The sequence below is a fragment of the Panthera onca genome, chromosome X, assembly GCF_046562875.1.
Source record: "Panthera onca isolate mPanOnc1 chromosome X, mPanOnc1 haplotype 2, whole genome shotgun sequence".
Classification (NCBI taxonomy): domain Eukaryota; kingdom Metazoa; phylum Chordata; class Mammalia; order Carnivora; family Felidae; genus Panthera; species Panthera onca.
Genome location: NC_138357.1, coordinates 44,823,823 through 44,848,989, shown reverse-complemented (window position 1 = coordinate 44,848,989; position 25,167 = coordinate 44,823,823). Strand labels below are relative to the sequence as shown.

Sequence of the window (25,167 nt, the reverse complement as noted above, 5' to 3'; positions counted from 1 at the left end):
TTGCTTTTTAGGAAGATTATGCCAATTTAACACTCCCACCAGCAGTGGATAAAAAAGTACTATCTAGTTTGTTTTTGTTCACATTGCCTTAAAGTAATAATAAAGATAATATTTGGAAATTAGAAGATAATAGAATTTTAAAAAAATCTCTAGTAGTAAAAATACTAATTTTCTGTTTTGTAAATGATTGGTTTCAAGTATGAACCCAGTTTTATTGCCACTGTTAATTACAAGAAAAAAGAGAAAAGGCTTCTAAGAATACCCAGAATCCTGTTAAATCTGTTATAAAGTCATGGACCTGGAAAATTGAGAAACATACTGATTTTTCCCTACGGTTAGAACACAAAACCAAGCAAATTCCTGACTGCCTTGTCAGTGATCCAAACATTAGATCTAGCATAGTTTTTTTAAAAAGGAAAGCCATTATTACTCATGGAAGGAAACACATTTCTACGGAATTTTTGCAAGCTCAAAAGGAATTCTCATTAAAAACAATTACCTAAAAGCTTTTCCTACCACATAACACAGTACGTGGCATATAGAAGATGCTAGCTAAATGTTTGTTGAGTGGGTGAATGAAGGTTTTAAAAAGTCACATGCAATTTGAAGACACAAAAGAAAAAATAATTTGCCCAGAATACAGTATAGTTACTGGTTTACTAGGTCTAGGACAAATCTTGTGATTGCCATTTTATAGCTTTTATATTGCCTCATAAACTATATTAACTTGGTTAATTCTGCTAGCTTTGTTGATTTTTTGAAAAATGAGGATACTGCCTGCCTAGGAGGCGTGTGATGAATCTATGTAATATTACAGGGTATTCTAAGATTGTTAGATGAATTAGATTTTTGCCTATTTATAAAAGCTTGATGACATCTGTGTTTATATTTACTGAAGTATAACAGTTTAGAGAGTGTGTGTCTGTGTGTGTTTTGATGCTATAAAATTGTCAGATTGCCCAAATTTTGTAAATCAAGAACTTTGAAATTAAGATTAGTCATACAAAGTGGGGAGGTAAAAAATGAAAAACACAATTCAAGAAATAATGAATTTAATGAGGGATGAGAAACAATCTTATAATAAGTAAGTAACAGGCTTTTCTTCAGGAAGTAATTATTTCAGTATCTTGTTAGTATCGGATATACTAAATCATTATCTTAAGGATTAATTCCCTAGGCTACTGCCAAAGCAATGAAGATTACCTCCTTAATAGTATAAAGCTAGTGGAAATTTACAAAAGAAAACAGATTTGTAGATTTTGAGACAAAAAAAAAGTAACCCTGCAATAAATACCACAGACAAAATGTTAATGTTGCTAATGTATTAAGAACTCATAAAATCAATGAGGAAGACATTAACACATACAAAAACACTAGAGCAAAATAGCTAATAAATGTTTTAGAATTTGATCTTGCCAGTAATTAAAGAAATAAAAATTGATATAAAAATGTGTTTTTTTCTATCATATAGGTAAAAATTTTGAAAATTCCACTGCTGTTAAGTTTGTGGTGAAATGAGCACTTTTTGTATACTGCTTTGGGGATTGTAAATTGGTGCAGATTTTCAGAAAGGTCTTTGGCTAAGTATGATATGACCTTCAGAAGTGTTCATATTCTTTGACTCAGTACTTTCCTTTCAAGTAATCTATCTTTAGAGATTAAATATTTTGATAAATAGTTATAACCAAAAAAGAGTTAACCCCCCAAATGGAAACAGCCTAAGTATTACTGAAGGAATAAGATTAAATAAATTATGATACTTTTTAATCAGTGGAATATTATATAGGCATTAAAATGTTTTCAAGATAGGGGAGCCTGGGTGGCTCAATCGTTTAAGCCTCCGACTTCGACTCAGGTCATGGTCTCATAGTTTGTGAGTTTAAACCCTACATTGGGCTCTGCACTGACAGCTCAGAGCCTGGAGCCTGTTTTGGGTTCTCTGTCTCCCTCTCTCTCTATTCATCCCTGCTCATGCTCTGCCTCTCAAAAATAAATAAACATTCAAAAAATAAAAAAAAAATGTTTTCAAGTTATATATACTAGTATCCTGCTTTCTATACTTAACATATATATGATTCTCTCTCTCTCTCTCTCCCTCTACCTCTCTCTCTCTCTCTCTCTCTCTCTCTCTCTCTCTCTGGCCCTACCCCACTGACGTGCGTGTGCTCTCTCTCCCAAAATAAATTAATTAAAAAATAATAATAGCTACCATGTATTGAGCACTTTTTATGTCTGCTAAGTGTTCCATATGCATTCTTATATAATGTTCCTAATAACTGTTTCTTAAAGATGAGAACACAGACTTGAGGAGGGTATATTTTGCTTAAGATCAAGTAGTAGTAGTAGTAGTAGTAGTAGTAGTAGTAATCAAATGATAGAGCAAGAATTTGAACTCAGTCTGACTTCAAAGTGTATTCATAACTACTATGCTAGAAGTTTTGATTATAGATGAAGGTTTTACTGTATTCTTAATTTAAATACAATCTTTATTTAATATAAATACATATATTTATTTATTTTAGATAGAGCATGCAAGTGAGGGAGAGTGGCAGAGGAAGAGAGAGAATCTTAAGCAGACTCCAAGCTCAGTGTGGAGCTGATGTAGGGCTCGATCCTAGGACCCTGGGGTCATGACCTGAGCCGAAATCAAGAGTGGAACTCATAACCGACTGAGCCACCCAGGCTCCCCTAAATACAATTTTCTTTTAAAATGTTTTATTATAAAAATTTTCAAATACCAAAATTAAAGGGACTAGTGTAATGAACCTCATACCCAGCTTCAACAATTATTTGCATATGACAGTGTGCTTCATACCACTACTCATTCCTCAAACCCTTATAATTTCGAGACAAATTCCAGATATATTTCATTCATAAATGTTTTAGTGTACATCCTTAAAAGAGAAGGGCTCTTTTGAAAATAATCACAATAACATTGTCATACCTAAAAATATACATACAGTCTTTTTTTAGGATGATTTCTTAATTTTTTTTTTTAATTTTATTTTTTATGCTTTAAATTTACATCCAAATTAGCATATAGTGCAACAATGATTTCAGGAGTAGATTCCTTAGTGCCCCTTACCCATTTAGCCCATCCCTCCCACAACCCCTCCAGTAACCCTGTTTGTTCTCCATGTTTAAGAGTCTCTTATGTTTTGTCCCCTTCCTTGTTTTTATATTATTTTTGCTACCCTCCCCTTATGTTCATCTGTTCTGTGTCTTAAAGTCCTCATATGAGTTAAGTCATATGATTTTTGTCTTTCTCTGACTAATTTCACTTAAAATAATACCCTCCAGTTCCATCCATGTAGTTGCAAATGGCAAGATTTCATTCTTTTTGATTGCCAAGTAATGCTCCATTGTATATATACACCACATCTTCTTTATCCATTCATCCATCGATGGACATTTGGGCTCTTTTCAGTACAGTCATCATAAATGTCATAAATGTATCCTATTAATATCTTAAAATTGTGTGGATTTTGTAGTTCCTGTTGTAATTTCTTTTGTGTTGTGTTTTTAAGGTGGAACTTAACTTCTTGTGGAACAAGCGTTGCCAGCTCAGAATGCAGTGAGGAGCTATTTTCATCAGTTTCTGTTGGAGATCAAGATGACTGCTATTCCCTGTTAGATGATCAAGACTTCACTTCTTTTGATTTATTCCCCGAGGGAAGTGTCTGCAGTGATGTCTCTTCTTCTATTAGCACATACTGGGATTGGTCAGATAGCGAGTTTGAATGGCAGGTAGGTTTTGTTTTTCTTTGTATTACCATCATTATTCCATAAATAGAAGAATGAATTTCTATTTTGATATTTTCATCTCTGCCTCAAAGTAAATTTTCTTCAGTGTTTATCCAGTCCTGGACATTCTCTGACAACGTTAAGAATTAGATGGAATATGTATCCTTTATTTTTGCTAATGTACCATTTAGGCATCTGATGCTGCAGATATCCTTATTTAGATTTTCATGTAATTTAATACTTGTATAATGTTCCATTATTATATATAATCAGTACTTTTCTATGCATGAATCCAAGCAAATGTATTCTTCCTGCTATAGTAAAAAGCCTTTGTGTCCTTATAGGCACAGTATCTTTGCATCAGGGTTATGTTCTATATATCTCGGCTCTGAAACCATTATTATCATAAAAACAATTTTTGGCTCTGTTATCAGCAACACAATATAATTACTCATTTTGTATTCTCTTCATATGTAGAGATGTTTTTTGTCCTACAGTTTTTTTTTTCTTATGGCATATATACCATGTAAAATGGCTTTGTACAAATTGCTTGGAAATTCTGCCGTATAATGAGTGCAGTCTATCAGAAAATGTAAATCATGTTGTTGCCACATCCATTTTCTGATTGTAGAAAACAGTAACATTTGAAGAAGCTTTCCTTGCATATAGCAAATGTTATGTTCAACAGATACTTGAATGCCTACTATGTTTGAAAGCCATCCAAAACTTTGAAGTTGTGTTCTAAAAGAGGAATCAAATATTATTTTATTTTAAACATTTTCTTATTAAAATATGAAAACAGGCTGGCATGAAGTTAAAAATAAGTCTCCAAGTCCCACTCTGCTGTGGTTACCACTGTTAAGAGTTTGTGCAGATCCAAGTATGTTTGCACAGTGTTAAAAACACACAAATGGGATCATATGTTGGCCACTGTTTGGCCCTTTGCTTTTTTTCAACTAATATCTCATTCTTTTCGATACCTATATCATAATTTATTTAACCTGTTCCCTAATAATGGATATTTAGATTGGTTTCAGTTTTTTCTTGTTATAAAAATGCTACACTGAAAGTTAAATTTTTATTTTATTTTTTAAAGTTTATTTATTTTTGAGAGAGAGAACATAAGGACAAGTCGGGGAGGGGCAGAGAGAGAGATAGAGAGAGGGAGACAGAATCCCAAGCAGGCTCCATGCTGTCAGCGCAGAGCCCAACGTGGGGCCTGAACTCCCCAACCATGAGATCATGACCCAAGTGAAAGTCCCATGCTCAACTGACTGAACCACTCAGGTGCCCCTGTGGATTATCTTTTTACTTGATGCTGTCCTTTGACACACAAAATTTTTTAATTTTAAAAAAGTTCAATTTATTTTTTCTTCAAATTCTGTGCTTATGATGTTATATTTAAAAAACCATTATTTAATCTAAGGTCATGCAGATTTTCACCTGTTTCCTTCTTAGAGTTTCAGTTTTTACATTTAGGTCTTTGATGTAAGATAGGGATCCAAATTCATTCTTTTGCATGTAGATATTCAGTTGTCCCAGCACCATTTGTTGAAAAGACTATATTCTTTTCTTATTGAATTGTCTTGGTACCCTTGTGGAAATGAATTGGTCATAGATGTGGGTTTAGTTCTGGACTGTCAGTTATATTCCATTAATATATATATGTCTATCCTTATGCCAGTGCCACAGTTTTAATTGCTCTAGCTTTGTAGTGAGGTTTGAAATCAGGAAGTATGAGTTCTCCTACTTTGTTCTTCTTTAGTAAGCCTGTTTTGGCTATTGGGGATCCCTTCTGCAATTCCGTATGAATTCTAGGATTAAGTGATCCATTTCTACAAAAAGGGCAGTTGGAGTTTTGATAAGGATTGTATCGAATCTGTTGTAGTTTTTAGTGTCTAAGCCTTGTACTTCTTTGGTTCAATTTATTCCTACATATTTTATTCCTTTGATACTGTTGTAAATGGAATTGTTTTCTTAATTTCATTTTTTTGTTGTTCATTGCTGGTGTATAGAAATAAAACTGTTTATATTGATTGTGTATCCTACCACTTTGCTGAACTAATTTTTTTAGCTTAAATGATTATTCTTCTCTGTGTGGATTCTTTAGAGTTTTTATGTTTAAGATCTTGTTTATCATCTATAAATAGAGATAGTTTTTCTTCTTCATTTCCAATCTGGATAGCTTTTTTTTCTCTTGCCTAATTGCTCTGGCTAGATCACCAGTGCAGTGTTGAATAGAAGTGGCAAGAATAGGCATCCTTGTCTTTTCTGATCTTAAGAGAGAAGCTTTCAGTCTTTCACCACAGAGCATAATGGTAGCTGTAGGTTTTTCATATATGCTCTTTATCATATTGAGGAATTTCTCTTCTATTCCTAGTTTGTTGAGTGTTTTTATTTGAAAGAGTATTCAGATTTTGTCAAAATGCTTTTACTGCATTTATTGAGATGACCATGCAATTTCTTCCCTTCATTCTATTAGTAGGATGTACTACATTGATTTTTGTATGTTGACCCACCTTTGCATTCCTGGAAAAAATCCTAATTGGTCATGGTATATATTCCTTTTAATATGCTGCTGGATTTCATTTGTTAGTATTTTGTTTAGGATTTTTATGTCTGCATTCATAAGGGGTATGGGTCTGTAGTTTTTTTGTGATACCTTCGTGTTGCTTTGGCCTCATGGAATGAGTTAGGAAGTATTCTCTTCTAGATAAAATATTGTAATAAATTTTTTTCATTTAGCATATAAACTTTTTTATGATCTTCACTATAACTCTTTTAATGACTTTATAATATTCCTGGTGCTAGATATGCCAGAGTTTGTGAAACCATTCCCCTATTTATATCCATTTCAGAATTTTTTCTGTTTTAGATAGCACAGCAGTGAGCATCTTTGTGTCGGTACCTTTTTATTTTGTGCCTCAGTTTTAAGTGCACACTTTGTATTTAAAATCAAACTACTACTTGGCAATGAGAAAGAATAAAATCATGCCATTTGCAGCAACGTGGATGGAACTGGAGGGTATTATGCTAAGTGAAATAAGTCAGTCGGAGAAAGACAGATACATGTTTTCACTCATATGTGGATCTTGAGAAACTTAACAGAAGACCATGGGGGAAGGGAAGGGGAAAAAATAGTTACAAACAGAGAGGGAGGGGGCAAACCACAAGAGACTCTTAAATACAGAGGAGAAACTGAGGGCTGAGGGGGTGTGGGGGAGAGGGGAAAGTGGGTGATGGGCATTGAGGAGGGCACTTGTTGGGATGAGCACTGGGTGTTATATGGAAGCCAATTTGACAATAAATTATATTTTTAAAAATTAAATACATACATACATATCAGACTACAAGGATTCTTTAAAATATAGTCAGATGGAGTCCTGATAATTCTGAGAATTATTTTTTCTGATTATTTTATTTGAATTAAAGTTCTTACCATCCAGGGGCTCCTGGGTGGCTTGGTTGATTAAGTGTCCCACTTCAGATAATATGATCTCACGGTTCGTGGGTTTGAGCCCCGCCTCGGGCTCTGTGCTGACAGCTCAGAACCTGGAGCCTGCTTCAGACTCTGTCTCTGGCTCTCTCTGCCCCTCCCCTGCTTGTACTCTGTCTCTCTGTGTCTAAAATAAATAAACATTAAAAAAATAAAGTTCTTACCATCCATAATGTTGCAACACAGTAGTCGTTTTTTAATTTTAATTGCTGACTTCTTCATTCATTTCATGAGTAGAGTGGAAAACTATCCCCAGCCACTCACTGTTAATGTACATGACTGACTCTAACATTGGAGCAAAAATAAAGCTTGCCTTAGTAATGTGTTTTCCCACTTCTGAAACTGGAGTGCTGGTACTCTGTCACCATGGGTATTTGTTTTTAAGTACTATTCTGAAAGGCTTAAAATGCTCTCTCTGGCTGCCTGCCAGGGCATACAATGCACCAAACTCATAAGACATACTCAATAAATATCAGTTGAAATCTGTTAAAAAGAAAACTACAGGCCCAATATGGTGTCACTTAGGCCAAGTCTGGCAAACCAAGACTTAATACCTAACCTAACTGCAGTTTCAACGTCCTGGGAATGTAACCTTTAAGTAGTCAATATGGGATGTCTTGGTCAGTACTAGGAAATTTACTGATAGAATTCTTCCGCTCTCCTTAGGAGGACAGCAACCTTGCCAAACAATGCATTCCTTGTTAATAAATTCCTTTTTTTAAGGCCCTCTCTCTGCAGTTAAAAAACTTTTTGTTTGTTTAGCTTTGTGGATAATCTCTTTATTTGCTATATGAGATGCTGCCTGATTCATGAATGGGTTAATAAAGCCAATTAGATCTTCAGATTAAGAAAAAGTGCTCTTTGTGGGACCACGTAATGATTAGCAGTACATTATCCAAGAAGATGATTGCAATAATTTATCCAATTATGGAAGACGATTACAAATTATATGTTAGGATTAATATAGACTAGAAATTGTTGACTGTAATTTAAAAATTCATATTACCTTTGTTGTAATTAAAAACCATATCTGTTTAAATCTTTCTTTTTAACAGATGTTTCAATTACTACCAAAGTAAATATAAAGGATTCATAGATTCTTTGGGACGAGAAATACTAACTACTTGATAAGGCAGGATTTTAAGCCTAGAATGAAGTAGCATCAAAACATTTTGCTTTGCTGACAGTTTTCTTTGCTTGCAGTCCTTTTGTCATTAAAGATATATTTGACTAGTCTTAGAGCTTGAAAAATTATTTTACTGTTGAGCAGGGAACCATAGAAAATTTAGAGTGAGTAATTCAGCTGTCACACTTGAAACCTAAAGGTACAATTTGAAATTACACATCGACTGTTACAGAAATGAGCTTACTCATAAAATTTTGCTGCATACTGCAAAAAATTTGGCAGAGGTTTGATTTAATTCTGTCTCCTTGTCACAATTACTGATTATAATATAAATATATTAAATGCTGTTGTCCATGAAAAATATGGAATAAGAATTATTAAACATTTTTAGCTTGAAATATATTATCAGTTATAAAATGGAAAAAGAATGGTCTGATAAATATACAGGAGCCCACACAGTTAATTCTGATGTACATCTACAGCTCTAATCCCATATCTCCAATTGACTACTTGACATTTCCACTTGGATGACCTTATTATTTAATGTACCTGTTATTTGATGCTGATTCCTTGGTCAGTAATGTAACTTCCAATTACAGTATTTCCATGGGAAAAAAATAGACTCCACTTTGTGACATGTCTTATGGTGTAGTGAATAAAAACTATTATCATTTCGAAGGACATTTGTACTTGCTTCTTTCATTATCAGTACAAACTCTCCATATCCGAAATTGCATTCTTCTCTCATTCCAAACTCTCTGCAAGGCAGGACGGTTGGGCATAGTTGAAAGCACTGGACTTTTGTCCTACTTTGGATACCGCCGCTAGCCGTGTGACCCTCCCTAGACATCATTTTTCCTTATTTGTAAAATGAGGGTGTTGTAGTGGAAGATCTGTAACATTGCTTCAGGTCTCTTGCTATAAAAGTTGGAAGTCATCAAGTGCATACCCTGGATGGGTTGGTTGTATGACTGAAATGTGGCCAGTTTTCTTCTGGTTTCAACAAATGGTCATCTCTTATCCATTCAGTTATCAAAGAGCCTTGTAGGGGCACCTGGCTGGCTCAGTCGTTAGAGCATGCGACTCTTGATCTCAGGGTTGTAAGTTGGAGCCCCACATTGGGTGTAGAGATTACTTAAAAATAAAATCTTAAAAAAACAGTCCTGTAAATTGTTTTGTATTTTCCCTATTTATTCCCATTTTCTTTGCATTTTTGTTAATCTTAGTCCAAGTGTAGATCAAATAAGAACTTCCTGTGTAATTCCATTCTTTTATCACTCTAATTTATCCCCATATTGCTTTTTAGCTCATCTTCCCTCAAGACCAGTTACATCAAGTTACTTCTACTTAGAAAATGTTACTGGCCTACTTCTCTGTATCATATAACAGCTTGTTCATCCATTGACCTTTCAAATCCGTAGCACTGATTTTCTGTTTTCATTATATTGGTCTCATTAATCTCATCCTTTTTTTTTTAAATTTGTGTATTTACCAGGTTATTCTCCTTACCTGAATGCCTTCTCCTTTTCCCCATTCTGCCATTCTGAGACTACCTTGTGAAACTTCACCCACTTTAGCAACAGGTGTCATTCTGTGATGGCTTCTTGTCCTTTTCAAAGGGTACAAAACCGTGGCAAGAAATGGAAAAAGGAAAACACATCTGTGTATGGAGTATTGCCATGTGCCAGGCTTATTACCTCATTTGAATTTCTTAGCAGTCTTTTGAGATGGGTGGCCTTAATCATAACTCTGGGGCTCTAAGAAGAGAACTAACCTCTACAAGATCACATGGCTAGTGAGCAGTTATAGCCGGGATTTGAACTTTGGCATCTGTTTACTTCTCCCTGACAAAAAAAAAAAATGCCAAAGAACCATTAGTTGCCTTTTTTTACAGCCCCCCTGCAAACAAACACATAAACAGTACTAAAGGCACAAATTTAAGTGTTTAACATATAGTCTACTACCTAGCAGAAGTTCGCTAAAGATTTAGATGAAAATTCTTCTTAAATTTTGAGGGTATACATATTTTGTTAGTTCCTTTACCTAGTTTATCAAAGGAGCTTGAAGTAAGGGAAGGCTTTCATATGATAAGGACTGTTTCTTTTTGTTTTAGAAACCCCAGGGAGATCTTTTATGTAGTAGTATTGTGATTTGAACTCTTTCAAAGGGAAAATAGCAGGATATTTTCTTTTTTAAATGTTTATTTATTTAGGGAAAGACAGCATTTACCAGTGGGGAAGGGACAGAGAGAGAGAGAGAGAGAGAGAGAGAGAGAGAGAGAATGAGAGAGAATATCCCTTTGTGCTGTCAGCACAGAGCCTGACACGGGACTCAATCTCAATTAACTGTGGGATCGTGACCTGAGCCAAAATCAAGAGTTGGACACTTAACTGATTGGGCCACCCAGAAGCCCCAAAACATTTTCTTTTTTGACATTAAAGGCTGAAAGATGGCCTTCATGTGTGCATTCAGCAGTTATTCTTTCATGACATTGACTAGATAACATCAGGGCTAAAGGTGAATGAACAAGTCAAGCAGTGTTAATTAATGAGGGCTTTTAATGTTTATTTTTCAGAGAAAGAGAGCATGCGTGCCTGAGGGTGGGAGGGGCAGAGAGAGAGGGAGACAGAGGATCCGAAGCATGCTCTGCGGTGTCAGTGCAGAGCCTGATATGGGGCTTGAACTCACAAACTGAGATCATGACCTGAACCGAAGTTGAATGGTCAACTGACTAAGCCACCCAGGCATCCCAATTAATGAGTTTTTAATGGAAGTCATACAAATTGTTGGTAGTCATTTATGCACTTGGATTCATCAGCAACTGTTAAAGTGAAAATGTGTTTTTTTGACAATAGTAGCTTAGATAATTTCATTCTAAGCCTTATGGTCACTTTGCATAGTGATCTCAACCCCATATTTGTGTCTTCATTAGGTTATTCTATGCATCTCACTCCCTGTGCCTGCCCTCTTGTAGCTCTCCCAAGCTTTAATCTTGTAGCTTTAATTCACTGCTAGATATTTCCACTGATGATCTGTCATTTCATACCTAGCATTTGTCATTTGGTATTTTGTATAATTGTATGTTTGTGTTATTATATTCTCTTCCCCAGTGGAGAATAAAGTTTTAGTGTAAGGACCATGACAAAAAAATTCTTTGAGTCCTCTGTACTTATCAGAGTGCTATGGGTGCAGTAGGAGGCCAAATGTGTGTGATTGCAGTAATCTTCATGGCTAAACTAGCTTTTCCCTTTTGGTAACTTCAAAAGCCTAGTTATCATCCAGAGTTCATATATCATTGCAAAGGACAACAACAACCAAAAGGTGTTATTTTGTACCTTGTAAAAATGAAAGCATTGTCTTTGAAAGCTACGTATTCCTTGTAGAAGAAATTATCTTTTTGATGAATGACTTAAACTTACTTATTTTCGAGAGAGAGAGCAAGAGAGAGAGAGCACATAAGTGTGAGCTTGGGAGAGGGGCAGAGGGAGAGAGAGAAAGAATTTTAAGCAGGCTCCATGCTCAGCATGGAGCCCAGTGTGGGGGCTCGATCCCACAATCCTGAGATCATGACCTGAGCCAAAATCAGAGTCAGATGCTCAACCGACTGAGCCACCCATACATCCCTTTATTTATTTATTTATTTTTAGAAGTTTATTTATTTAAGTAATCTTTACATGCAACATGGGGCTCAAACTCGTGACCCCAAGATCAAGAGTCACATGCTCCTCTGACTAAGCCAGCCAAGTGCCCCTAAACACATTTATTTAAAATTAAATCCATTTTGACTTTTGAAGGTGATAGATCTATTACCTTGATTGTGGTGATGGTTTCATGGGTATATACATATGTCCAAAGTCCTCAAATTGTCTATATTAGTTATGTACAGTTCTTTGTATCACTTATAATTCAATAAAGCTGGTAAAAAATTAAATCCATTCTAACTGGCTTTTAACAGGCAGTATAAAATTATAACACATAATTCTGGTGTTCATCTCACTTCAAACTAATTTTCTGTGTATTAGGCTTGCTTGCTTTTCTCCTTTGTCTACACATTGTCTCAACATTTTTTCTGATTTTTCTTTTATAATACTTCTGATCTTTAAAATGTTTTGTTACATATTAACAGCATATTTTAAATACTTTTAATTGCCTTGAGGTTATTAATACTGACTTGAGCACAAGGACCATGGCTTATCTGTCTTCATATTGGCAGTATGTCTAGCATAGTGTTGGGCAAAGAGCCAGGTAGTAGCAGATCACTCAAGTCTCCTGAGATGGAGACCAGTGTTACTTATTCATCATGCTGTGTGTGCCCTAGCCTACATTCACATTGTGAATTAAAAACCCTAATGATGATTGACTCTTAAATTAGCAGTTATTAACAAGTCTTGATTATGATTTTAAACTTTTGGAAAATATCTTTCATTGAATAAGTTACTATCTACAAAGAATATGTTGATGTTGCTGCTTTGTGTAATATTGGAGGGATCAGAAGTAATGTCTTCTCATTCTGTATTTGTCATTAAAAAATAATTTTTAATCAGTATGAAGTGCGTTGTAACATTTAAAATGTATTTTTGAAAAATTTTGCTTTTCCTACCCCCTTCTTATTTTTATAGTTACCGGGCAGTGACATTGCCAGTGGGAGTGATGTACTTTCTGATGTCATACCCAGTATTCCGAGTTCACCTTGCCTGCTTCCTAAAAAGAAAAACAAGCACCAGAATTTAGATGAACTTCCTTGGAGTGCAATGACAAATGATGAGCAGGTAGGGATCTTGACATTTCTTTATATAAAGTAGGCTTCACACCCAACACAGAGCCCAGTGTGGGGCTTGAACTCAACGACCCCAGGATCACGACCTGAGCTGAGATCAAGAGTCAGATGCTTAGCTGACTGCACCACCCAGGCATCCCAGGATCTTAACATTCTTAATTGAAAGCATATATGTAGAGAATATGTGAAATTCAGTGTATTGCCTATTTAAAGTTACTGGGTAAATGTGGATTGCTTAGTAAAATCTGAATTTGAGTTTTAACTGTTTTGCAGGGAACAAATAAAATATTTAAGTGCTTTTGATATTTGAAACACGTTATAAATGAAACACTAAAATATCAGGTTTTGACATTGATGTTTATTATAATTTTTTATCATATAGGTGGAATATATTGAGTATTTGAGTCGTAAAGTCAGTACGGAGATGGGTCTTCGGGAGCAACTTGATATTATTAAAATAATTGATCCTTCTGCTCAAATCTCCCCTACAGACAGTGAGTTTATTATTGAACTTAACTGTCTCACAGATGAAAAACTGAAGCAGGTATGTAAAGAAAATACAGATTATACAAGTATTAAGAAAACTGTTATTTTATAACATGTAGACTGGAATAATCATGTTAAAATACACAAATAATTAAGGTCCAGATCACTGCTGTGAAATGTAATATTAGAAAAAATGATGGCAGTATTTGAGAGCACATGGTTGTAAGGTTTTAGGTACATCTCACCTGGCAGTACCTTTCTGGGTTCATGTGGATCTAGAAACTGCTGTTTAGTTGTGTAGGCTTTGAAACTTGATTTCACCACTTAAGGGGTGGTTATGCTATTTGCTTCTTCTAATTCAACTTAAAAAAGAACGATTGACAGAATCAGAATACTGATTATTGAGGGCTGTCTATACTTCAGTGAACATCTGAGTTGAGGGATTTGAGTAGTCCTGTGAAGTAATTGATCCTGGCTAGGGTAAAACGTAAATTTCCTTCTGCTATTCTGAAATATGCATTTCTGGCATCTTCTAAATATAGCCTTTACAGCTCTATTTTTCTCTGGTACATAGCTGAATGAATACTTACGTTCTACTTTCATTTTTTAAAGAATTTTTTTTTTGCATTTATCATTACTTACAAAAATTTTTTATTTCATTTCTTTCAACAGACATATTATTATTTTCTACATTCCAGCTCATTTTTCATTAGTGTTGAAATTGATGCCTTGCATTTGAAGACAGGTACCATGGGCCCCTAGCTAAGATTTAGGAAACACCCTAATCTTCAATATATTCAGCAACTTAAATCATATTAAGTGGAGATCTTTAAAACATGCCTAATCTGATCTATTTTATTGTTAATTTCTCTGAGTGTTATTTTCTTATAATCCTAAATTCTGGAGGCCAGTAGCCTTCCATTGACTGATTATATTATATGTTTTTAAAATATAGCTCAGTGATCAATATTCTACGATTTTGACATTGTCAATTTTTCTGGTACTTGTTTCTACATTGAGAAATTTCTTTTGTCCTTATATTCTACTTATGTACATCTGTAGCACTTTTTTATTTGATTTATTTATCTAACAATATTAAGTGTCTATCATGTATTAAGTTATAGGATAAAAAACACTTTAACAAATGATCGTTGTCTTTATAGAGCCTACAACTCAAGAAAGAGTCAAACAAATCAACCTGGATTACAATCCAAGTTCATAAATCATTATTCAATAAATGTTAATTTTATTTCTTCATAATTACTGTCTTTCACTTTCTATTTGTTAAGCATCTAGTTCCAAGGTTTTTTTTTCTGGTATACTCATCAAAAGCAAGAAATGAACATAGTTACAGTATTATTAAATAATCTACAGACTGTATTCAGGTTACACCAGTTTTTCTACTAATACCTTGTTTTATCCCAGGATCCAATCCAATCTTTTTTTATAAAGTTTTTATTTAAATTCTAGCTAACATACTAACTTCAGGTGAAATACTAATTTCAGGTGTACAATTTAGTAATTCAATACTTACATACAACACCCAGTGCTCATCATAACAAGTGCAATCCGTAATCCCCATCACCTGTTTAACCCATCCCCCCACCCCACTCCCCTCTGGTAGCCATCAGGTTGTTCTCTATGGTTAAGAGTCTATTTCTTGGTTTGCCTCTTTTTCCCTTAGCCCATTTTTGTTTTTTAAGTTCCACATATGAGTAAAATCATATGGTATTTGTCTTTCTCTGACTGACTTGTTTTGCTTAGCATAATACTCTCTAGCTCCATCCATGTTGCACATAGCAAGATTTCATTCTTTTTTATGGCCCAGTAATATTCCTGTGTGTGTGTGTGTGTGTGTGTGTGTGTGTACACATACCATATCATATTTATCCATTCATCAGTCAGTGGACATTAGGGCTGTTTCCATAATTTGGCTGTTGTAGACAATGCTGCAGTAAACATTGGGGTGCATTGTATCCCTTTGAATTAGTAGTTTTGTATTCTTTGGGTAAGTACCTAGTACTGCAATTGCTGGATCATGGGACAGTTCTATTTTTAATTTTGGGGGGACCTTCCATACTGTTTTCCACAGTGGCTGCACCAGTTTGCAATCCCATAAAGAGTACAGGAGGGTTTACCTTTCTCCACATCCTCACCAACACTTGTTGTTTCTTATGTTGTTGATTTTAGCCGTTTTGACTTGCATTTCCTTGATGAGGAGTACATCTGTAGCACTTTGGATAATCTTTTACTTTATGTACAATATTCTTCTTTTCTCCAGTATTTTGAGGGAGAATGTCAAGGAACACTAACCAGATTTTGTCTGTGTGTTCCAAGGTCAGAAACTATATCAAGGAGCATAGCCCTCGCCAACGGCCTGCAAGAGAGGCCTGGAAGAGAAGCAACTTTAGTTGTGCGAGCACCAGTGGAGTGAGCGGTGCCAGCGCCAGCGCCAGCAGCAGCAGTGCCAGCATGGTCAGTTCTGCAAGCAGCAGTGGGTCCAGTGTTGGAAACTCTGCTTCAAACTCCAGTGCCAACATGAGTCGAGCACACAGTGACAGCAACTTGTCTGCAAGTGCAGCAGAGCGGATTCGGGATTCAAAAGTAAAATGTCTAATCAATACAAAACTTTACCTTTCAATATTAATATTAGTACTCCTTCATATAAATTTCTTGAAGAGTTAAAATTATCTTGCTCTCTAGATGCCGGTGGATTTTGGCTTTAATTGAACAAGCAGGCTACTCTGCTGTTGAGTAAAGCCTTTTAGGCTGAGTACTTTGAAATACCGTTTTGACCCACAACCATATCACATTCAATTTTATCTGATTTTTGTGTCTGTTTTTAAGTAAGATAAATTGATGGAAATAGTGAGTGAGTCTCAAGATTGCAATATTGACTGCAAGTCACTACTGAGCAGATCTCACTATGTTGCTGATGTTGCTGTCTATTAGCTCCTAAGAATGTTCTGCATGTCTTGTGTGTGTGTGTGTGAAATGTTCTGTTAACTTTGAGTGTTTGTTCTTACATCTTTTAAAAATGTAATAACACCTTCTCTAACTTCTGCCTATTCACAGTTGAGAAATTCTTGGTAATATTATTGGTCATGTAAAAAATAGGGAGGTATTAGTGCATATAGAATGGTTTTGTGATAGTGAGGGGAGTTCAGTTCCTTGCAGTGGGTACAGTTTGGAGCCAACTTAACAATGGTAAGAGTATCTCTGTAACTCTTTGGTAACCCAGTGGTGACTAGAAGATACACAGTGATTCCTTCCCTGGCTTTTACCAAAGTAGCAGAAACATAGCCAGCTTTGTTGGTTGCCAGGGGATTCTTCTGGATATGTGGTCATTCCTTTTTTGCATCACTTCACCAGTGACAAGGAATAGAGTACCCACTGGGTTTCTAATGGGTTTTTAAGATGGTATTTGCCTAATATGAAAAAGACATGATTCTTTCCCAGCTGTTGTAAAATTGCTAGTGCTTTCAGATGAAAGACACCTTAAAAGCATAAACATTAGAGATTTTCGCAGTGTTCTCTACATTTATATTTAGTATTGTTCACTGTGTATTCACTCCGCAGTGACACCAGTGTACCTTAATTTGGTAAAAAAAAAAAAAAAAGGCTTTGAAATGATTGATTATCTGTAACTAGTCAAAATGATCAGATGTCCACCCTTCCTAAGATTCACTGGACAAATACCATAAAAATAGAATCTTGAAGAATCATTTTCAAGTCTAAGCCAGTGGCTCACTTACTGGAACCAGGATCATACTGCAGAGGAATTTGAACATCTCTAAGAATTCTGAAAATACAGAATTTGATCCATAAAATACTCTGGGGTGGATATGGCAAAACTGAACCTTACTGATTGAGAAATTTTTATTTTGGCAGAAGCGATCCAAGCAGCGGAAGTTACAGCAGAAGGCCTTACGCAAGAGGCAGCTGAAAGAGCAGAGGCAGGCTCGGAAGGAGAGGCTCAGTGGGCTCTTCCTCAATGAAGAAGTGCTGTCCTTGAAAGTGACTGAGGAAGACCATGAAGCAGATGTAGATGTTTTGATGTAATAAGGGTGAATTTTTCAGCATTCTTTCTAAGCATTAAAGTATTCTCCTTTTATTTGTTTACATGCATCTTGACCAAACTTTTGGTTAGGGCTGTGCTGATATACCATTAATAATTTAGGCCAGTGGTTCTCAGCAGGTGGTCCCTAGACCAGCAGCCTCAGCATCACCTGAGAAGTTGTTAGAAAGGCATACTACCAGGCTCCATCCCAGATGCAGTGAATCATAAACTCTGGGTGAGGGGCCCAGCATTGTGTTTAACAAGCACCAGGTTCTTCTGCTGCACGCTCTACTTTTAAGAATCACTAATTTAGTAAATGTTTTCACTATTTAGACTTTAGGGTGGCTAAGTAGGCTTTTTCAAGAACTAGTACTTTTACAGTTTAGAAGATTTCAAGGTACTGCTGACAAGTAGCTTATTATGTCAGTATAGGTACATATGTCCGGATCATAATTCAGTTTTCCTTCTTAATGTTACAGTTTTTTAGTTTGCTTTTTATAAGGGCCATAGCATAAGTCTCAATTCCTAGTGGAAATCTTGTTTTGAGGTTGTGGGTGTGGGGTGTAGATTGCTGTTTATAATAGTGCCTTCATTAGGTTTAGTTTTGTTTTCATTTATTATTAACTCAAAGGTGTAAAAATAGGCCCTAATGTCTTTCCTGTTAGGTTTGTTTCTGTTTTTCACTTTATGTAAATTCAGAATCCTTTCTGTAAGTGATGACTACTGAGGAAATAATGTTAGTAGTAGTTGAACTTCAGACTTGATGCTATATAGATTAATATTCAAATAGAGAAGGCAATTAAGCAAAACAGCCAATTCTGCTTTTCCATGGCTTTCTGAAATTTTAGTCTGTGCAACTGTCTCAAGTTCTTTTTGAAAGTCACTTTTTTTTTCCAGCACTACTCTAATTTTTAAATATTTGGTATAACAGCTTCTGGCATGTGAACAGGCTAATGTTCAAAGTTAACTAAAGAAAACCCTTACAGTTCTAAACTTCTCTATAAATCGCTAGAAATACACGGAGCAGTGTGATATAGAAAAAAAAACCTTCGTTTGTTGGCTACTGATAGAAGTCTAATTTTAGATGTGAAATCATGGGTTTTCTATAAATGTTTTCATGGAGAGTTTGTTATCATGAACATTAGAAGTAGTATTATTTCTTTTCTTCTACCACATGTCTTTAAACATTCACATGGGTTAAAGAAGATGGAAACTGATACTACTGACAATCAAGCTGCTTTCTGACTTTCATAATTTTTATTGTGGATAACTTTTGGGAGGTAATCATGATTCTGTAGGAGGAACTGTAATCAATATTTTTTTAAACTCTAGAGTCAGAGGTTATGTGATAGGATCTTTACTTTTTTAAACTATCATATCAAGTGGCTCATTAAGAAAACGATTAATGACTTAAATTTTTAATTCTCAGTTGATATAAAGGCTTTTAACCTTTGCTTACAATCATGTGTTTTGAAATTTTGATTTTACTCTAGTTCCTTGAAGGTTAAAGAATTGAAACTGAGGATAAAAATTGATGTATTGCAGCTTTGCTGAGGTCTGTGGTATGGTTTTAAGATTTTGAAGACTACTAAGTTCATACTTTAAATTTTGCTAAAATATAAAAGTATATGTATATGGTTTTCAGTTGGAGTACTCCTTTGACTTTCCTCTTACCCTTTCTTTGATGCTCCTAACTTGTTTAGAGGGCCCAAAAAGAGCTTAGGGATAGACCTCAGAATACTTTGAGGAAGGTGGAAAGGGTCAACCTCATTGTGTCTTCCTTCCAAGTCTAGGAAGAGTAAATGGAGAGAAGAGCAAATGCAGCTGAATTCTCTGCCTGCTCTTAGCAAAAGCAAAATTCCAGAGAATGACTTGTCTGTTCTCTCCCTATTCTTCCCAGGAAAGTAGGCCACTTCTGGAGACCATAGAGCAACATTTATCTGTTTGGAAACAATTGACAATGACCAGTAAAAGAAAATCCTAACAGGGTCATGATATAATACGACCATTTTTTTCACTCTCCCAACAATTACATAGTCTTATTACCTTAGATTTAACTTAAGTCACTATTAAACAAGTTTACCAAAGCACCACAAAGCCAGTTTTAAAAGTTTATAAAGATTTGAATGTTTATAGTAAAGTATGCCATGAGATTTTGCGTAAATTTGGATGTCATGTCTTTACAGTACTATAAACTAGAGATTGCCTATAAAGTTGGTTTGAAGGAGACTGAAAATAATTCTTCTGATTGAAGGGAAAAAAAATAAAACAAGTTGGCTTGCTTGTGATGTGGAAGAGGGAGATTACAAAATCTCTCTCCATCTTCTCCCCCCCCAAAAAAAAACAGCATAAAAAGATAAAAAAGTTCTTGTTTTTGTTAACATGCTGTACTGTACTTTTTTTCTGTTTTAATGTCTCATGTAGATAATTCAAGTTTGAATTATTTCTTCCCTGGAATAAGTCATAATTTATTCAGTCTGACATATCTCTGAGTTTAAGACAAATCCAACTGAGCATTTTTCCTGTTTATAAATCCAAACTAACAAATTAATAAAAATGTGAGACTTATTTGCTCTAGTGTCAGTGTCATCTGTAGAGAATTGACACTGGAGTAAATAAGTGTCTCCCCTTTAAACATAACCTTTGTTAACTTAGGGCATGATAAAGTCCCCTCAAGTTTTTCAAAAACATTTTATTAGAGACCTTGTATGTATGTTAATTGTACCTCAATAAAACTGGAAGAAAAAAAAGAGTTTTTGTACAAGTCTATGAGACCCCAGCACAGCTTTTCAAAGTATGGACCTTGAATTAAACAAAATGGCATATCTTTTTCTATAGTTTTGCAACTGAATCAAAGTAAGGCAATGTAGTATAATGTTTAGTGGAATTTAAAGGGCTAATTCATTCTGCCCTAACAACTTACAATAAAATAGCACTTTTTTTCATGAGACTTGTCTCACTTTTTTGTTAGGCTGTGGCAGTTTTGTCCATTTCCTCAGCCCTTTGGGTTGACCAGATATTGCTGAATTAATCCCAGAAACTGACTTGTAATTTAATGACTCTACAGATTGAACAGACATCTCATTTATTTAGCTCCTTAAAAGTGCTAATTGCCACTTAAAGGAGAAATTCCAAGAAACTTCTGTATAAAGGTATCCAGATTCTGGTGAGCTTTAAAAATTGTGAAATTAATGAAATGTCTTCATATTTAAGCCAAAAATGTTAGTATATGACAAATATAGAAGTCTTGTTTCCAGATTCCTTAGCAGAGATTTTTGTTCATGGCTTAATTTATAACCTCATGTGCCTTAAAGGTTAACTCTGTACTTTTTCTCAATATCAAGCTTTTTCAATCTCAAAAGTAATCTAAAAATATAATTTGTTTTATAAAATGTCCATACTATTGGATATCAGTAAGCAAAAACATTAAATTAAATCTGATTAATCAATGGTGATAGAGTGTGTAATAAAACAAGAACCTTTCAGGTCTTAAATTTCATTTATATAACATTATTTTTGGCCCAGCTAGGTCATTGAAGGACACTGAAAGTTATCTGAAGTATAGCTTAATGTATTCTCTCATTTTTTCCCATGAAAAAGGTCATAAGCCAGAATGCTTTTTTAAAACCAGATAATTCTTAGTATCTGGGAAGATCATTTTAAAGGCAAAAGTAGTTCAAGAACATAGATTATAGAACAACTTCACTCTCTCATTACTTTAGGCATTCTTTGCATTCATTTCTGTAATAGCTGAAACACTCCCCTCCCCTTTAACAAATTACTTTTTAGCTCAAGAAAATGTTTGCTTAGAATGGGAGAAGTTAGTTAAAGTCAGTATATAATTTGAGACAGTTGATGGGAAAATTCCCAGTTGCATTCAAATATAGTATTGATATTGAGCACACTGACATTGAACATGTCTGAACTTAGAGATAAATCTAATCCTTAAAAGGACTATTAGTTAGAAAATAAGTATCTGTATACACATGTACTGTGGTAACTTTGGATTCGTTTTAAGTCTGACAAAGTAAGATAAATTCTATCTTTACAATGAAATTATGCTGAGTGGGTGAGAGAGAAATATTTAGACCTAGACATTTCTGTCAGCATAGTATCTAGAACATAGCTCCTTAGAATTTTAGCTTAATTCTCATTTCTTTGGAAAATAATTTACTTTTTCCAAAGGCTTAGAAGGAACTCTAAAAATTTCTCTAATTAACTGGCAATTAATAGGGTACAGAAGTTGCATGCTATAGCTTCAGATCTCAGTTGACTCACTAAAATTTTATTTTCACATTTTCTCTAATATTAAAATTATTTTGAGCCCCTCTCACAGTTTATATTTTCAATTCAGGTTATTAATATTTTAACCTAGATCACATGATGCTAAGTTAATTTTTAATTTGACATTCATACTGAACTCTGAAAAACGGGTTTGTTCTTGTCTTATTTCAGAATACAGTATTTTTCCTTTATTGTCAAGTTTGTTACATCTTTGTGGTCAATGGAACCTGTGGAAATCTGTGTTCTTTTTTTTTTGTGGTGAGGGATATGGGTAGAAAAGAGAATTGCTCTAATCATACATACGCATTTTAAAGGTAGTTGTAGAATTAATATGTATAAATGACATGTTAACACTTACCTACTCTGGATTGTTCTAAGGAACAGTGGCCTGAAGCCATGGCTTGTTTTCTGGAGCTGCTTGCTCTTCAATAGTAGCTGACCAATTGGATTTAAGTTTAGACTTTGGAGTTAGGTTATCTAGCTGAGGCTTTTAGGAATGAAGCAGACTATGTCTGTTCCTGTAGTGAATCAATTTAATTTCCTCTTTGACTACTCTAATTTGGGTATAAGTATTATCCATTTTAAATCTTTGTGTTGGGAGTTTAATTGGACTGTTGTCAAAAGCTATTAAAAAAGCTAAACACAAATATATGTAAAACACTTCACAAATGTTTAAAATTTTCACTTTTTTTTTTTTAGTTTCAAAGGTTAGTTATGTAGCATCAATATCATAACCAAAGCAAGTAGGAAGTTGACTGGTTTGGAGATTCTTCAAGTAGTCTTCAATACTGTAACACTTCAGATTGTTAACCAGGATTTTTGTCCTGTATTTCTGCTAAATGTATTACTATATTAATGCACTTTTGTATATATAACTGTCTCTGTACATTCTGTACTTACTGCAGTGTATATAAAAGCTGTTTTTCCTGAAGCTGTAGGGGAAAAGCAATAGCTGTAACACAAGTTGTTTCTATTTTGAGTTCCTTCTTGTACTTGAAAGTAGTGGTTCTGTAGTTAATTCTAAATGTGTATGTATGGTTGTAATTAAAACTGGCAATGTGGCAGACCTGTCTTTTGAAGCTGAATATCAGACTGAACAGTGTTGTTTTGGCTATTGAAAACTCTTGTAGCATTTTAATTGTTTCTTTTGATGTACCATGGGTTTCTACAAAACCCACTCCTTCTTACTTACTACTTTATACTTCTGAATCTACTCCTTTACATATTACATCCCAGAACATTTATCAACAGAGAAAATTAGGTCTCCTCTCTTTTGCTCACAGTTTGGTTAAGATTCCATAAACTTGTTTTGTTAAAGCCCCAATTTCCCAAATGTCATTGACAAATCATTTTTTTTTTTTCTGGGGAGATAAGATTTCTAGGGAGATTAGTAATCATAGTAAGTTGAAAATTAGGTCTAAATTTTGTTTATAGAAAATCAGATTTATTTTCCTTATATATTAATCTAGAAACTTTTTATGTTATAATTATATGAAAGAAATGTCTGAGCAGTTTTACATAGTTTCAGAAGCAATTCAACTTTCAGCAGCAACTTTATCTCTTGCCACTAGAGGGAGGTCTGTGTTTGCTCTCCTTTGGAAAATCTCTTAGCTGCTTTTCTTTCGTTTTTAATTTCAGAGGTTGGAATCCACCTCATTTTCAAAATCCCTTTTGTGATATTACTTTCATTTGTTAGTGAAAGGTAAGTTAATTGAGCTTGTTTAATAAAGCAAATCTAACGCTTTTATGTAATCTTCAATTTTTAATAAATGTGAGTTAGATATTAAGTGAAACGTGTGTGTGTGTGTGTGTGTTTTTCTTAGATACTTTAGAACTGTACTGTCCATTATAACCACTATCCATATGTGGCTATTTAAATAAATTAAATAAAATTTAGTTCCTTGGTCCCATTAGCAACACTTCAAGTGTCCACTAACCACGTATGGCAAAAGACTACTGTGTTGGTAACTCCAGTGTACAGAACATCTTTACTATCATGGGAAGTTATACTGGACAGTACAGTCTAGAGATTTGATGGTTTATGTAGTGACCACTGTCATCATTTTACCACTGAACCATACTCAGTGATTCAAAACTGCTTCACACAGTTAACTGTTGTAGGTGATTGGTGTGGGAGGGAGAGCAAGCTGTGTTTCACTTTTTTACTTCATTAAATCTACTACCAAAGTTGAGACTTCGGTGATTTAGTGGAGAAATATCTCAAATATCGAGCATTTCACTTGAGCTCTGAATAAGATTTCTTAAAGACTCCATTTTAAAAAATTGCTTAGAGGGTTTCTTTATTCTTGTGATGTAAGAGTCTTAATAGAGTAATGGAGCCACTGTTACTTGGGACTGACAGTCCTCTCCCCTCTCCCCATCAGTCTGAATCTTATGGTTAAGTGGTATTTTTATATTACATTATCTGTGTTTCTTAGTAATAGATTGATGGGTATTAGATTTAGGTACAATGTTATTTCCCTTCATAATGGGTAAGTAACATTTTTAACATTCCAGTTTATGCATTTGGTCACCAGGATCCCATTATATTCTTTTTTTTCAGATTTGTCTTATAAAAATTGTCAAGTAAGACAGCAAAATGAATCCCCACATACCCATATTTACTTCCACTCTTGCCTTATGCCAATCTTGTTTCTTTTGACCTCCACCCCCAGAAACTCCCCTTACCTCAACTCCCAACGATACTAAAGTTAACCCCAGGTGATAATTTCATTTTTAAATGTTTAAGTATCAGATGTTTAAAAGATAAGGACACTCCTACTTTATACATAAATATGACCATATACCTTCATAAATAAAAATTCCTTGATATCAAATGTGTAGTTTACTTGCTTGAAATCAAAACCATAACCATTAGTCTTTTTCATTTAAAAATCATTCTACATTTTGTTAGCACTAAGGAAGAATTACTTTTATTATGGCTTGAGTCAGTGTTGATAGTATGTCTTGAGCGCATTTTAAGATGAGATATCTGTTGCTTTTAGATAAAAACAAAATCCAGCTGTTTTCCTTACTACTTTGTTAATGAAGGTATGAAATAATTTGGGTAGCAGGAAAGAAGGAGGGAATTAATTGTTCAAGATGAGTTGAACAGATATTTTCTGTCTCACCTAACTTTGAGTTCAAGAATGATCTTTTTTAGCCCAAATTGGCACACATGGTAAAGATCTGAA

General features: G+C 34.6%; 1 protein-coding gene across 2 annotated transcripts in view; it reads left to right on the top strand.

Moving 5' to 3' along the window:
* The window catches only part of FAM199X (family with sequence similarity 199, X-linked), a 29,904-nt gene extending 5,094 nt beyond the window's left edge, over nucleotides 1-24,810 (top strand). Inside the window, exons 2-6 of one of the 2 annotated variants that reach the window (XM_081792723.1) lie at nucleotides 3,528-3,747; nucleotides 12,986-13,135; nucleotides 13,526-13,687; nucleotides 15,967-16,104; nucleotides 17,521-24,810. In XM_081792723.1, coding sequence (XP_081648849.1) covers nucleotides 3,528-3,747; nucleotides 12,986-13,135; nucleotides 13,526-13,687; nucleotides 15,967-16,104; nucleotides 17,521-17,691 — 841 coding nt within the window. In that variant the 3' untranslated portion in view covers nucleotides 17,692-24,810. Of the gene's footprint in view, nucleotides 1-3,527; nucleotides 3,748-12,985; nucleotides 13,136-13,525; nucleotides 13,688-15,966; nucleotides 16,234-17,520 lie in introns of both variants that reach the window. The other variant, XM_081792722.1, reaches the window with a different exon arrangement.
* The last annotated feature ends 357 nt before the right edge of the window (nucleotides 24,811-25,167 follow it).